Source organism: Dermacentor andersoni, chromosome 1 (genome assembly GCF_023375885.2).
Source record: "Dermacentor andersoni chromosome 1, qqDerAnde1_hic_scaffold, whole genome shotgun sequence".
NCBI lineage: Eukaryota > Metazoa > Arthropoda > Arachnida > Ixodida > Ixodidae > Dermacentor > Dermacentor andersoni.
The window spans coordinates 172,196,799-172,212,222 of record NC_092814.1 but is presented as its reverse complement, the minus strand read 5'-3'; the positions used below and the strand labels follow the sequence as shown (position 1 = coordinate 172,212,222).

At 36.9% G+C, this 15,424-nt stretch overlaps 1 protein-coding gene across 4 annotated transcripts in view; it reads left to right on the top strand.

The window, feature by feature from the left end:
* Positions 1–12,074, top strand: part of LOC126547447 (juvenile hormone acid O-methyltransferase-like) — a 42,388-nt gene extending 30,314 nt beyond the window's left edge. For 3 of the 4 annotated variants that reach the window (XM_055062753.2, XM_050195452.3, XM_050195451.3), the window contains exons 5-6: positions 2,623–2,770; positions 8,387–12,074. In XM_055062753.2, the coding sequence (XP_054918728.1) occupies positions 2,623–2,770; positions 8,387–8,565 (327 nt within the window). In that variant the 3' untranslated portion in view covers positions 8,566–12,074. Of the gene's footprint in view, positions 1–2,622; positions 2,771–5,673 lie in introns of all 4 variants that reach the window. The other variant, XM_055062754.2, reaches the window with a different exon arrangement.
* Positions 12,075–15,424: the final 3,350 nt, after the last annotated feature.

Below are 15,424 nucleotides of genomic sequence, written 5' to 3'. Positions count from 1 at the left end.
GTCATACCCACAGCCAAGCAATATAAATACCTTGGCATATACATAAACGAAGGAAAAACTTACTCAAGCACTGACCAAAATAACCTGAAAATAAAAGGGAAGCCGGATGCAGCAATAATGAAACATAGAGCATTTCGGAGCCACAATAAATGTGAGGTGGTGCATGGAATCGAAAGGAGTAATGGTAGCAGCACTAACATTCGCATGTGGTGGTACAAGGTATCTAGAGAAGTTTTCAGGAAGAGAAAAAAGATTAAAGAGATGTCTACAAAAATGCTAGAATGAAAAGCATGTATAGCATACCTGAGTAACTCAAGTAGGCTAGGTGACTATTTGTCACTGCCCCGTTTCTAAGGGGATGCTGATAGATCATTATCATCACTTGGAAAGTGACAAAATACGAATTTGCAACCATTGATAGCGAGATATCGATGGGAATAGGCTCGTACAGGAAAGTGTCTAAAAGACAGCCCATGATATTCAAAAAAAGAAGAAAAAAAAAGAAAACGGCCTTCCATTTGCGTGTCACAGCACTAGTGCTTTCAAACACTGTCTCTTTATTTTAGGCACGGGTGTACAGGGTCATCCAATCAGAAGAAAAACACTTCACCAGTATTAAAGTGCTCAAAGAAGCTTTAAAGTTGGAATTGAGACCTGCAGGTTACTTCCTCATAAAGTAGAAGAGAGGTTGAAGCTGTGCCAGCTTGAATACTACTTGAGTGTTTCCCCTTAAGTGAACAACGCTGTACCTGGAGGATTGCTGATGGTCTAGCACAAGCAAGTGTCAAGTGCAGTGTCTTCCACATGCAATGTAATGAGGTGAATGCTGCTATAGAAACACATTCAAAAGAAAGCTTTCACCTGGGTCTTTCATAGTCATGCACATGTAAAACAAAGAAATACTCTCATTTTGCAACAGCCGAATCGATTCAAATGAAATTCATTGAATTCCAAAGGAAAAATCCCATTATAGTGGTTTCTAGAAGCAGACTTTTTTATTCTAGCTCACAACAATTTTTTTTTTGCAAAGGTTGCCAAAACTCAACCAAATAAGATAAAGCATGAGCTCTACAAGTCTGTGACACCTTAATAAAAACATATTTCACCATTCTGAAGCGGACAAAATTTGTCTATTATACATTGCTGTGAAATATACCATTAATTCATGAGTAGGAGTTTTGTAAAACAAATCCACGATTCTGCATAAAATTTAAACTGATACATTATATTTGCCTACTTCAGATGATCTTATAGCTAAAGTTTATATGATTACAATATCTATGCAGAATTACAGAATTGTAAACATAATGCTTAAAGTTTTCTGTCTTTTTTTTCTCTTTCATTGTCAGCAATATTACATTTACATTTTCTTGTAAATGCAACAAACTTTAATCAAACTGGATTGGTGGCTGCCTAATTAAAGCATTTTTTTCATATCACACGTAACATTTGCGTGCAGAAATCTGAGTTCATCCCAAGCTAATGCTCCTGTTTAAAATTGTTTCCTGTAGATCATGAAGATTTTGAGCAGTTTATCAGTAACATGAGGAAAGTCTCCTGCTTTGTAATAAAATAGTGTCTGCCTCAGAAATTAAATAAACAATAACTAAATTTCTGACGTTCCTATAGGTCTTGTGCGAGATTTATGGATATTTTGTCTCGCTGAACACTTAATGATGTTTTTTTTTTTTTTCAGATTCTTCCTTAGCTATGGTTCTTTCATTCTTTTTTACTAAATTCCTGTTTTCTCTCGCAAAACCTGGTATTTTGGGCAGTTCTGTTGAGTTTAATGTCTGTTGAACTGAACAAATTTTCAGTCTTCTCATATCTAAGGGAGTCTGCCGTGTATGACAAACTTGAATATGGGTGGGTGTGAGGCAGAGGTATCAATTTATATTCTCTCTTAGTGACTGACAAGGGTGCTTTAAGAAGCACCACAGTTTTTGATGTTTAGGGCAGAGAATTACTTCATATATTAATGTGGGTGGCTAGTCACGTGTACTTAACTACAAAGCTGGGCCATATGAGAGTGGAGGCTGATTCATTTGATACAAGAATTTTACACAACTGGGTTTTGCTAAAACGAAGTTCGATTTACCACATTTAATTTCCTTTTGTTTGACACTACAAATTAAAAAAAGTAGTAGTTTTGGAAAGTGGAGAATTTTTGCCACAACAGATATTCAGTAGATACCTACAATCAGTACACAGATGACAAGTTGTATTTAAGACAAGGTGTAGGTGAATCCGTGTGACAGATATTTTCCTGCTTTTTTTAATATTGCATGTTCTTCTGATTGCTTGAAATTTTGGTTGCATCTGTTCTCATATACTAAGTGTTACATTTGCCAGCAAAGTAAAACCGCACTGTGTTTTAGGTCATTAGTGTGCCAAGTACTATATACTATGCTACAGATGGGCATTACAGATGTTTTTAAACAAATATGTTTTTTTGTCTATTTTTCATGACAGTGTAGTTTTTGTTTAAAGAGTAAATAAACTGGTAAGTGTCTAACTTGGTGCTTATTGTGCCACTAGAAGTCTTCTCAGTAGGATATGTATATTACAAACTTGGTAAAAAAAGGTTCAGCAGCCATCAGCTTTCTCTCCTCATTTCACTAGGATGCAATGCATCTGGTACCACCTCAGAGCCACTGGCAGGAACCTGTGGAGACATTTAGAAAAGAAGCAGAGCAAGCTGGCATGGAAGTGAGAAATGTTAAGCTTGACACCACGAAGGTTACCTTTAACAGCAGTAGCCAATTTCAAGGTAAGTTTATTTATGCAAGACCATACAAGCTTTCTTTACGTAGCCTAATGCAGAGCTCTGATCTATAGGGATGATGTTACGTACACATTTTGTGAGAAAGTGGGAGATTCTTGCATTCTAAAATTTAATTCTAAGCACTTTAAAAGAAGATCTAGCACTTACTGCTGCTTTATTGGTGTGAATTATTCAATAAAACACTTATCATCAATGTTTGCTTGGTTTGTCTTAGAGTTGTTGGCAGTGGTAGTACTAATCTATGCCTCACAATGGCTTGCTTCTCCAATGATGAGGTGCACATACGACAGTGCCTTTCTATTTTTTCTGGCCAAAGTAGGCAAAGACATTGAGTGTTTTTTTGAACTATGCAGACCAAAAAAATTTCATTCTGCTGTGAAATTTGGGCAAACATGAAGCACTGGTATGTGCAGAACCTTCTTTTAAAGTTGTTAAAATAAATGTGAAGCTAACTGTACAAGTGTACAAAATAAAGGAGGCTTCAGTATTGGCTACTGTTGACATGTAGGCATTAGTATTGGCCACCATGCTTTGGTGAGGGCAGTGTGGCTGAGGAGTGGTGCCATTCTTGCAGGAGACGTTGGCACATACAGTGATAGCACAAGGATAGAACAGCACCTTTACAAAAAGGTTTTAAATTACTTTAACTGTATGCACCTTTTTCAAAATGTGAAATGTTTCTATTTTATGCAAAGAACCAAATGGAAGTTTATGGAACATACAATCCATGCAAGAACCGAATTTTCTCTTCCTAGGCATGCTGCTTGCCATTCCGTGTGCCTAGCTCATACACACACATGCAGTATCTGCCCTAAATTCCTGCCTTAAGCTACCAGGAAGTTCAGCGTTTCTATTACTTTTAATTTGTTAGGCTCTAATGCTACAGAAGCTTTTGTGAGTAGTAGTATAGCTAGCTTGAGCACACTGTGTGGTCATTGTGGTCATGCTTATTATGCTTATTGTAAATCTTGTAATGAACTTGCAACCAAAAATAAAATTTGTCTAAAACATGACGTGTCTTACTTCATTAAGACAAAGCTGCTAGATTTAGAAGCATTTCTGTCTTTGTGAAGATGATCAGAATGTTTGAGATGAATTTTTAGCAACCAAAATAAACTGCAAAAATAAGGGTATAAATGTAGAAATCAAGGTGAGAAACTTAATAGTGTGTGATGCAATTTTTAGTTTTGTTCAATTCATTGTCTCCAACTAAAGCATGCTTAACATTAGAGGAGCACAATAGTTGAGACTGAATGTGGCTTATTTAATTCAATGTTGTTTGTGTTAAGAGGGTAGTTTATCCATTTGTTGACTCATGGTGCCTTGATGGCAGTAATGCTCAATAGTTTAATCTTGAAGAATAAACTGGGGCGGATTACTATGATTGCATAATGGCATCCTATGGATGCAAAATATGATTGTTTCCTGCTGTCTGCCGCCCTGCACACCCAGAAATGAGTCCCCCATCACGTGCTTGGTTTTCTTCTGATTTCATTCCTCCATAATAGATGCCACTAATTAACTGGAAGCTATACTGTTCCAACACATAATCATAGAGCACATACAGGTAAACCAGGGAGTTACAGCTAACATATCCTACCCAACACCAGACTGCACATGTCACATTCATTTGGAACTGCTAATACAATCATCTTTTGAATGTTTTCTAAATAGGACTACATGCCACATTTAGAAAGTGAAAGTCACTTTCTGAAGTGAAACACTGTAATACTGTCGCAACCCCGCTGCAAGAATTACCTTGCAATAACTTGTGTTAAAGGGACACTAAAGCAAAACACTAAATCAGCTTATACTAATCAAGTATTGTTTGATAACTCTTTTGTAATTAATTTTGTGATAATAGGTTGATTATCAAAAAAGGAAATGAAGGTCAAAATTTAATTCTTTGCATTTAGCGCCAAAACCACAAAGCCAGTATGTGAGTGTGACGTCACAGATGTCAAAGTAATTTTTGTATTTAGACCACATTGGCTCAGTGAAAGTTCCTGAAATTTGCCATGTTCAGTCCTTGGCTCCTTCAGAACACAATGTAGTCCATTTTTACTCGTAAAGAATTAACTGGGTCCTAGCAGACGCCATCAGAATCCATGACATTACGGCAAGCTGGTGTGTGAACTCCTAGGCAGCGTCGCGACCCCTCCTCTTTATTTATTGCACATTTTCTAGTTTACCAAGCATCTTCTCACAGTAAGAGTGGTGTTTTTTGGTATGGTAAGAGGGTAATTTACAAATATAGGTGAAATCATTTTTCCCTTTAGCATCCCTTTAAAGCATACTCACAGCGATTTCACAGTGAGAAAAAAAAAACAAAATGCAGTATTGAAGAAAACTTTTCATATCCTTCATTTCCAGTCATCACTTGCATTCTTTACCTCCACTCGCATGGTAGTAAGAGCTGTAGGACAGCTCTGTGAATATTAAAATATGTATGGCTCTAAACTATCTAGTGCAATGCTTACCTCTCAACAGATCATCCATATGGAATACCTTTGGATGCTATTTTTATATGCTAAAAGGCAATTAAGATGGTGCTGAAATTATTAGTAGTAATGATGTTTATTGGGAGCAGTCTGCTTGTAAAACTTGCAACTTTATAAAAAATGCATCTTAGTTCTCAATATCAAATGGCTGTAGCACAGTCTAGCTAGTACCTGGCCAGAGGTGACATTTGCAAGAGATGAACGATTCATAATTAATGTTTATTAACAAACAGTTTGCAATCAAGGTGTAGCAATTGCACAAAATAAGAAAGCAAGGAAGCATAATGAAGAACTGTCACTCTTACACATGTTTGTGCACCACTGACTTGCTATTTTTAGTCTGCACTGACATATTTTGCTATCCTCTCCCCTATCAAAACTGATCAGGAGCTGAAAGCCAGGCGAGTTGGTGCGGATTCATCATGTTCACTTCGTTCTTGTCCTTTGTCTTTCTCTTGCACTGCAGTTAATAATGATAAAGAGCCTCAAATCCTCTGAAAAAATTGGGGCTGTATGACTACAAGGGTATACGAAATATTTGCATAATTTCTGGATATGAAAATGCAAAGGGTTAGATATAATCTTGTATGCCAGTTCATGGTCTTTCCATAGTTTTATGTCATTCACATGAATAAGCATTGGCTGCTGAAGAGTGTAGCTTGTTTTTTGTATACCCAGGGACAGTCATGCTTTGATATCTCTAGGGTAAAAGAGAAAAATAATTTTTTTCTCACTGCCACTGATCAGCTGGTCATAGTGGTTCTATCTCTAGAGATACAAGAGTCTGGACTTATGAAGAATGCCGAAACAGTGGCTCTCTCCTGTGAATGTATCAGAGAGCCCTTGTACACAGCTAAAGGTAGATTCACATGATGGACAGAATCACAGTTCATTTTGCAGACTAAGCATAACATGGTTCAGTGGCACTAAATCGTGTAGCACATAAGGGCACCACAGTTTAGCTGCTTGTGGTGCGACTCGGTGCCACTAAGCCACATGACACTTGGGTCTACAGAATGAAAAATCGACTGTGTTTGTTGCACGAATCTATCTTTAGGAGAGCAGAGGACACTGGAGCACAGTTGGGGGTGCTCAAGCTATTATGGCGAAAAGCAGATAGTTGCTTAAACTACATAGTGCCATTAATTTTGCTTGTTTTATGGATATACAAGGTAGAACAAACTAAGAAAGCTGGCAACACTTAATTTTACAAGTTATCAATGTGTACCAATGCACTGCTGCACTTAATCTTTAAGCAATTTTGGAAAATATGTGATTTGTATGTGCTATGAATAGGGACTGAGCACTGATTAAAATTTTCAAACCAGATGAATTGCTACCTTTTATTAAATTACTTGTTTAAATAATTGCTTGTGTTGATTTACATGCACAGCATCTGAAGGAAAGAACAAAAACATACACTGTTTTTAAATATGTTTTTTTAAAGCCATTAGTGCTGTAGATATGGTGGTGTTTACAACTAATTACCTAATTTCTTCCCTTTGTTAGAACTTTATGTTTACTGTTTTCATCGCCACACTCTTTAAGCCAGCTGCTTGTCCAAAGTGATAACCATTCCCTTTGTTGTGTTGCACTAGGAAGAGTGCTTTCTTGAATCTGAAGCCTACTTTCTTTGAAGTAAGTACTTGGTGAACTACAAAAGTAAACATTTGGCTTATTTGACTCATATGTCTGTAGCTCGATGAATGGTTAGAAAAATTAATTGCAATTGACATATATTACAAGGCTGGTCACTCAATTTCTCAACTCTACTCTGATCATGTAAGTTTGCTTGGCTCCATTCGGCTTTGCTATGCATATGTAAAAAGAGACTTCACTGACAGCAATGGCTTCACATTCCCTATAACTGTCTTTATGGGCATGAAAAAGTTCAGGAACCCTCATTTGAGAACCACTGCATTAAAGCAATCTATCCACTCAAATAGAAAAATGAACTAATAAACATATTTATTTATTTATTTATTTATTTACCCTCAAGGCCAAAGCCATTGCAGAGAGGAGTGGTAATAAATACAAATATAAAGACAACAGCAAGATAGAGAGAGCAGTAATAACAATTGAAAATGGGCATGTACTTAAACAGTGGTGCTTAGTGGCTCGCAAGAACGTTGGTTATCAATGATTGATGCAATGTCAGCAGGAAGGTGTTTCCACTTGATTGCTGTGCACGGAAGAAAAGATTAGGAAAATGTTTTCGTTTTACAAAATGGAATACCTATCTTATGGTGATGATCAATGCGATGGGACATATATTACGGTGATAGAATAAATTTGTTGTGAAGAACGGTATGGTAGTATATCTTATGAAATAAGTTCGAGCAGCCAATTTTTCTACGCGCTGCTAGAGATGGAAGGGAAAGGCTGGCTTTCATGGCTGTTATGCTAGCAGTGCGATTGTAGTTAGAATGAAATGAGTCGAGTTATTCTGAACAAGTTCCAAGGCAATGATTAATTTTACATGCATAGGATCCCATACATAAGCAGCATATTCAACCTTTGGTCGTATGAAGGTTTTATAAAGTATTAGTTTAATGGAAGAAGGAATGGTGGAAACTGTTTGACTTAGTGAGAAGCAAGTGCACTTCAGTATAAAACTTAGTCAATGGATGTTCAAGTATCCTTGAACAAGGTAAGAAATTAAAATTATTTGAGAAATTTGGTTGCATAGAAGAACCCCTGTCTCAAAATAAGGTGTAGTTCAGATTTGTTTGAATGTCCATCAAAAGTCAATGTTCAGTTTTATTCTTAATCGGGCATCATGCACTGCTAATAGTTATTCCACGTTCAAGGTAGTAACTTTTGCTCCTTTTCACTCGAAGTCAACAAAACATTTTGGTCTTTATAGCGTGTACAAACATTTCCCCTCATTCTTTATTACTTCTTCAAAACATTATCTGTACTTGCTAAGGTAATTGAAGTTGTCTTTTAATGCTAGCATACTTGGTATAGTAGTGTTAACATAAATACCACTTTCAGTTTATGCTAGTAGGGCAAGTAATTTCAATGATGGGTCATGTCAAATATGCTTCCATCAGAGTTGTCTAGAAGCGAAGAAAGCTGCCATTTCTGCTATGTGCAGAGTTCCTCAGCTGGGCCATCCCATTCGTAGCACGCATTCCAATGGAAAACAGGCAGGCATTCCTGGATGAAGCATTGGCATTGAGTTTCGAGCGAGGTGTGCAAATGACATCGAGTGGCAAGCTCCAGCTTTCAATCACACTCCTGAGTACCCTTTGCACTAAAGTGCGAAACAGTTGATCTGAATGAAGCGTGAGTATTCTGCAAGGAGTGCTGGCTCTTTAAACATGACACTCAGCTGATGCTGGGATCCTGGCGATACTGTGCCAAGTACAGAAGGGAGACTACATATTTTGTGCCACCGTAAGCAGCCCTTATGTTGTATATTTCTCAGCTCACTGAAACTGGCAGTGTGAGCCAAATATGCAGTTAATTATAAGCCAAGCAACCACATTTTCTTTAGCCCTGGAATTGCCTAACATTGTTCCGTGTAACTCCTCTTTGAGTTCACTGTACCTGTGTTTGGTGCTGTACGGTGATAAGTTTGTCCCCAGTGCAGCGTAAAAAGCCATTTATATTGCCAGTATCTTATTTTAAAACTGTTTTGAGTTTATTTTTATGTGATTGTACACTTTTCGTTTGATAATGGTTAGTTTGTTTCCTCATTTAATGTGACTGTGTACTGAAGTTCCAATTGATGCACATACTTTTATTTGGTGAAATAAGTATGTTTTTTCAAACTTAGTATGTTGAAAGCCAGCCTATTCAAACATTAGGAAATTGCCAAGAGATACAGATTATAATTATGTACTACCAACTGAGCTTAAGGTTCTAAGAAGGACTTTTTGTACAAGTTGTGTCCATACCACCAAAGCCCCAAGCTCAGCTCCTGCTGCTTATGTGAAGAAACAAAAAGCAGCATGAATGAAAAGGAAACAGCAAGGCAGGAGAACTTGGGAGGTCAGCACCAAGAAGGGGGTAATGGGTTGAGGATGGTAGATATACGCATTGGTGTAATCTATTGTGAGCTGCTGATAATATTTGTACAGTAATGGAATGCTGACCTGGACTTAAACCTTTACTGAAAGTTGGAATAATAAAACTGACACAATAGTTTGCAAACAAAGACAATACCAACCATGGTCTACAGCAAATATTGCAGACTCAGATAGTCTATACAGTCACCAATTCCAAGCATCAGTGCCGACTATTATGACAGCTCAAGGTGTTCAAAGTAAATAAATTACTAGTCTGAAATTTGCATAAAAGAAAGTTTTATTCCTAACATCAAACTGATTTTTACAGTCCTGACAAGATCAAATAAGGGGGATGACTGTAGAGTGCTATGAAGTAGAACTATTATAATCTAGTGGGCATAGAAGCAGGAAGAAGAAAAAGGTTAGTCACTGAAACCATGACATTAGGAAACAGGTGATTCACATAATGCAGTTTGTGCCAGAAATTCAAAACAATACGTAACCATTGTTAATCAACCCTGCTTTCTTGTTCTTTGTTTTAACACAGTCTCCCACAGTCATTGATCACTTTTTTTAAAAACTGTTGTGACCTATTAGAGATTCATTTATGTTTTGGCATAACATTACATTTTACTGCTGTAATGGTATATTTGCTATCATCACAGCAAATATCTTAAATTTTTACGTAGTGCAGAAGCACTTTTACATTTGTAACCTAACACGTTGCAGCTCAAGTTTACCAGTTTTGCACCTCCATAGTGTGCTTCCAATAAGGCTTATGTTTTGAATCTTATATATCACAGCCTCATATATTGAATTGCTGCCTTTTTTTGAGCCCCGGTATATCACCAGAAATCCCACATAAAAGTATGGGAACATTATAGTAGTATATCAAAGTGCCACTAATGCACATTTGATATATCACACCAGGTCCTTCTTTGGCAGGCTGCCCGTGAGTACCTGTCTTGCTGCCTCCATGATCAGTTTTGACAGGTGGAGGCTGACTTAAAATGACAGTGCGGCTACTCTGTCCGTATCATGTTGAGCTGCTGGTCATGCAGCTCTAGCCACACGAGGCCTAATAGCACATAATAAAGGGTTGGAGAGCTCAAAAACAAGTATGGACAGATATGTCGGTGGCAGGTGCTTTGGACTAGGTGACTAGCCCATGTGTACGCAGTGTTTATGCATTTCACTTGCGGTACTGCTTTATTAAGGCCAGTTTTACCAGCTAACATGAACCTATGATGTGTGAATCAAGTTCCCCTATCAGAGATGAAAAAGTATTTATGTTAACACGTAATCTTGACAGTAAATTTCAGTACATCAGGCTATTTTGCGCTCCTCTCTAATAAATTTAGATTTGACTTATTACTATTCCTGCAATCACAGTTATGATGAGGTAGCTTCCACCTACAATGGTGAATCTGCTGGTTGCCATAGTCTAGTCAGGGTTATATAATTAAATTGTGATGCCAAATACTTAACAGGAGAGGCACCCTTGAAGTCTATAACAGTATGTTTTTGGAAGGGCAGTTCTCACCACTTTCATAGCTTCTGCCATTTGTACCACTGTGTAGTTTACAATAGTTCACATGGCATGTTTCATCAGTACTTTCTGCATAGGTGCATTCTGCAAGAACTACGCTCCTTAAAGCTGAAGTAGCTCATATGCAAGTTTGCACTTTGAAGCACTGGTATTGTGGCTATGGTTTGATTGTTTTCATAACCCTGTAATTCAGGAAAAGGTGCAACATAATGTGAACTAAGTTGCATGTTTACCCAGCTGTTTTTCCATGAACTCTAATTTTCAAGAGATGTGAAAATGAGAAATAACACTAATGCAATGTAGATGCAATTTTGTCAAGGTCATGTCAAAGCCTTATATTCTTGTAAAGAGGGGTATTTTTCTATGATTGTCTACTTCATTAAATTTTAAGGATTACTTTCCTGGACAATCTCTTTTTTGTTTCTGTGGTTCCACAACCAAACCTGAAATTTTTGGCCTAGAAAGCATGCATCACTAATGACATTTGCTTATATAGGCTAAACATACTGTAGCAGCATCAGTCACTCCTTTATAACGGCTGTCTCTCTTAATATTGTGTATAGTGCATTGCACACATTTATAAGCAATATATGTATAATTGGCCATTTTGGTGCGTGTGCAGCTACATTGAAACTCAAAAGTGGTCGTCACAACAGGATCCATTTCTTCTCAGTTATTGAGTGATATCTATGTGCTTCTGTGTTCAAATATTGATGTTTTTATGAAATATGTGACTTGCCTACTACCAAAATTTTAAGTACTTGTCCATTGAAAGTTAATGCTATAGGTTTGAAGTAGCTTTTATCACATGTTTGTATGGTTGACTAACAGCAAACCTTGTCATTGCAAATGCTCAGTCCTTGTATCTTTCTGCTTCCTTATGATCACAATGTGTGTAAGAGATGCTATTGCAGATATATATATTTTTTCTTTTACACAAAGCAGTTTGTTGCAAGTGTGCGATATTGTACTGAAAATACAATGTAACTGTGGCTACCTGTGATTGAGCTCGCACTTAAATCTTTGTTCAGAAGTGCTTGACATGTGCAGAATTGTTTTAAAAGTAGGCATAAAAGACACAGCCATGAGAGGGACAAAAAGAACCGCCAGAAACACCATTTTCATGTCTGTGTCTATACGCCTGCTTTTAAAATCATGAATGCTTACTATCTTGTTAAGTTTTCTGTTGTTTTTGGAGTGGAATAAAGCTGCTTTGAAAAGTTGCCATTGTCTCAGCTTTTCTTTACATCTAGTATTTAACCACTAAACCAAACTAGTTTCTAAGGTCAATAATGCTACAGACATGAATATTATAATCACTTCACTGCTTTTTGTGCATAGGAGGTAATTAAATTTGCATAATAAGAAATCAGTGAGCAGGCCAATCTGATCAAAAGTCTGAGCTAATTGAATGTGCTCTTAGTGTGAATGATATTTTTGCAGAGATTTACAGATATGTGTGCAAGGGCCTATATGCAGTGTCTATTGATAAGTTTTCATTGCATTTGGAGTATTTGAGTTTGCAAAGTCTTTAGTGTAACGAAGGAACAGTAGAGTATGGAGAAAATGGGTAAGAGTCATTGGGAATAGTACTTTCGAAGTAAAGGACAGAAAATGAGAGATCTAATGCCAGTACAGAGTAATTCAACATGTTCTGTTCACTATTGTATTTGTATTATTGTATTTCTCTGGCCTGATGTAATAAGGCAAGGAAAGGGCATTGTATTCGAGAGTTGCACCAACCCTACTGTTCAGTTTTGATTGCCAGGCATTCAAAGTATGGCGATATCTAGATGAGTATATTTGTAGGGAGGTGGTAATCTTGTGCCATTATGACTATGTAAGCTGCATTATAACAGCAATAAAGTTTTGTTCTTGTGTTTTCATTGGTTTAAGTACTGCTAGTGTAGTTCTTGAATAAAACCTGCAACAGGTTTGTAATGAAATATATTGGCTTGTGCCTGAAATACAGCCATATCTTTTAGCTGCATGCTGAATGTGTTGCTCAGTTGCTTGAATTGATCCTAGTACTGGTAAGGGACTTAATTCTTGTATTATGTGCAAATCTTGGCCAGGATTCTTCAGTATGAAATACAGTAAAACCTCGATATAACGAACTTGGTAAAATGTGCTATTTGTGTTGTTATATCGAAATGTCGTTGTATTGAAATACAACCTTTTATGCAACTAAGTACAGTCGCCGATTCATTATTTTTGCATGGAAAGGGCTGCAACATTTAAAAAAATTTTTGGGGGCAGTCGGAAAAAGCAAATTTGAATGATAAAAAATTAATTTTGTTCAATTTGAGAGTCGGCGACCAAAGATGCGGTTTCATGCTGTGTCGACGATATTTTCACCTCGGCGTTACAAAGCGAACACAGCCAGTGTCTTCTTACACTCGTAGACATAAGTTTGTTATTAATGTGAACTTATACTCACCTACTGAATTTTGTTATATAATGTTAAAAGTGTGAGAGTACTATTTTAGTAAGTGTTATACTCAAAAATGAGCATTTGGTTTCTGTATTTTGTTCCCGAATGTGGTGTAGCAATACATTGACTCTCGACAAATCTGGAGTATCTTTAACGTAACATTGAAATGTCTGTATTGCATTTCCAAAAAAAAATACGTTGAAACATAAAACCTTAATATTTAGTGTTTCAGAAGTTTCAAAAGTCTGAAAGGTGCTTTCGGGCATTTTCGCATTGAGTATAAATTGTGCAAGTCATTTTGCCACATAGTCTCATATACATATTTCTCGCTTGGCTTTGGCTGGGAGATAGCTTATTTTGTTTATATTACTGGTAACACCACAGGTGTCATCTCCAAGTGAATCAACAGGGTCTAGCAGTTATGTTTCACGTAACTTGAGCCAAACCTTAAAGATATGCAAATGCCATATAGCTGAACCAAACCAAGGTAATGTTGTTTGCCATTGGTTGGAAATACTCAGATTATTTCTTGCATTCCGCCTCATTTGATAATTAGTCTTAATGAACTTCTAAATTATTATAATTAGATAAAAAGAGTCAATGAGAAAATTGTAGAGCAACATGAAAAATTCCAGATACAGCTTTCTGTTACTCAATGCATGCAACATAAAAGTGTTTTTCCAAGCATGAAAAGAAGCCCACGAATACACGCAAAGTGCTTCAAGTGGCCAGTCACGCGGCAATTTTGCGTGTGTATTCATGGGCTACTTTCATGCTTGGAAAAACACTTATGTAGCATCTATTGAGAAGCAGAAAGCTGTATCAGGAGTTTTTCACGTTGCTCTACAATTTTCTCCTTGACACTTTTCATTGAATTATAATATTTGAGAATTTCATTAATTAAGACTAATGTAATTAGGCCAAATACAAAAAAATAATCTGAGTATCACCAAGTGACTGCAAACATTACCTTGGTTCTGTCCAGCTACATAGCATTTGCATATTTTTAAAGTTTGGCTAAAGTTAAGTGAAACACACTGTATATGTGGTGACCATAAAAGATTTGTGTGGGAAAAATAAGCCAAGCAATTTAATGGTTGATGATTGTTAAAAAGCCTTGGAATGGTTGGGCAAATTGAAATGAGATTGACATACCTTTAGCTCTAGGTGTTCTCATTTAGGCTGGTAAGCTTGCTTTCTTGGTGTATTTGGCAGGTGAGGATGATGAGGGGAGGAAAAGGTTGCATGGACTATGGTTGGCAATGTTGATTATGAAGACAGGAGGCTGCTGTTGTCCATTGCCTCTTGCTTTCCTCTTTGTCATGGTGCAAAGGCTGTGAACATTAGTAGGGGGAGGTTGCCATTTGTATAATCGGTGTGTTCTGTATGTGCCATGACTATAGTAGCACACAAAACATTCCAAACAACAATAATTGTTTGAAGGGCAACCTCCCTATCATAAATTTTCATGGCCTGTGCACCTTGACAAAGAGGAAAGAAAGGAGTAACATAGGACAACAGTAGCTTCTAGGCATGTGCAAATAGTAATTTCTGAGACAGAATCAAATATGAATGGAATAGTGCCAAAAGCAACTCAAATATTGAATACTTTTTGAATAGTTTTAAAATAATGAACAGGAGTTTTCACAAATATTACAAAAGAATGTTCACAACCTAGTGTTCACGTTAGCAAGTTTCTGTTAATACGTTGTACAGCATGAAGTGTTGTTTACTGAGAGCAGAAGTACAGCATTGAGAACAAGTAAGCAGTTCATTCACATATTCGGGATTGTTTGGCAAGTGCTAATGATCTTGGTTTAGCTGGAACAGTCTGGCTTCCTCAGCGATGTAGCATGCTCTACAATGTTACCATGCAAGTTCTGATGTTTTATGTTTACTATGGCCATGCCAGAATCAAATTTATAGCACTTAAGCTCCAATATTATGTTTTATTGCGCACAGTTGATGATTTCAAATATTCAAAACAATTTGAAAAATATTCTAATCATTAACTGTATTGAATATGTCAATATTAAATTCGTTATTAGAAAGTTTCTAATATTTACACGCTCCTATTAGCCTCCCATCTTCAGTGTTGACACTGCCACCCTAAGTCCGCGCAGCCCTTCATTATCCCTT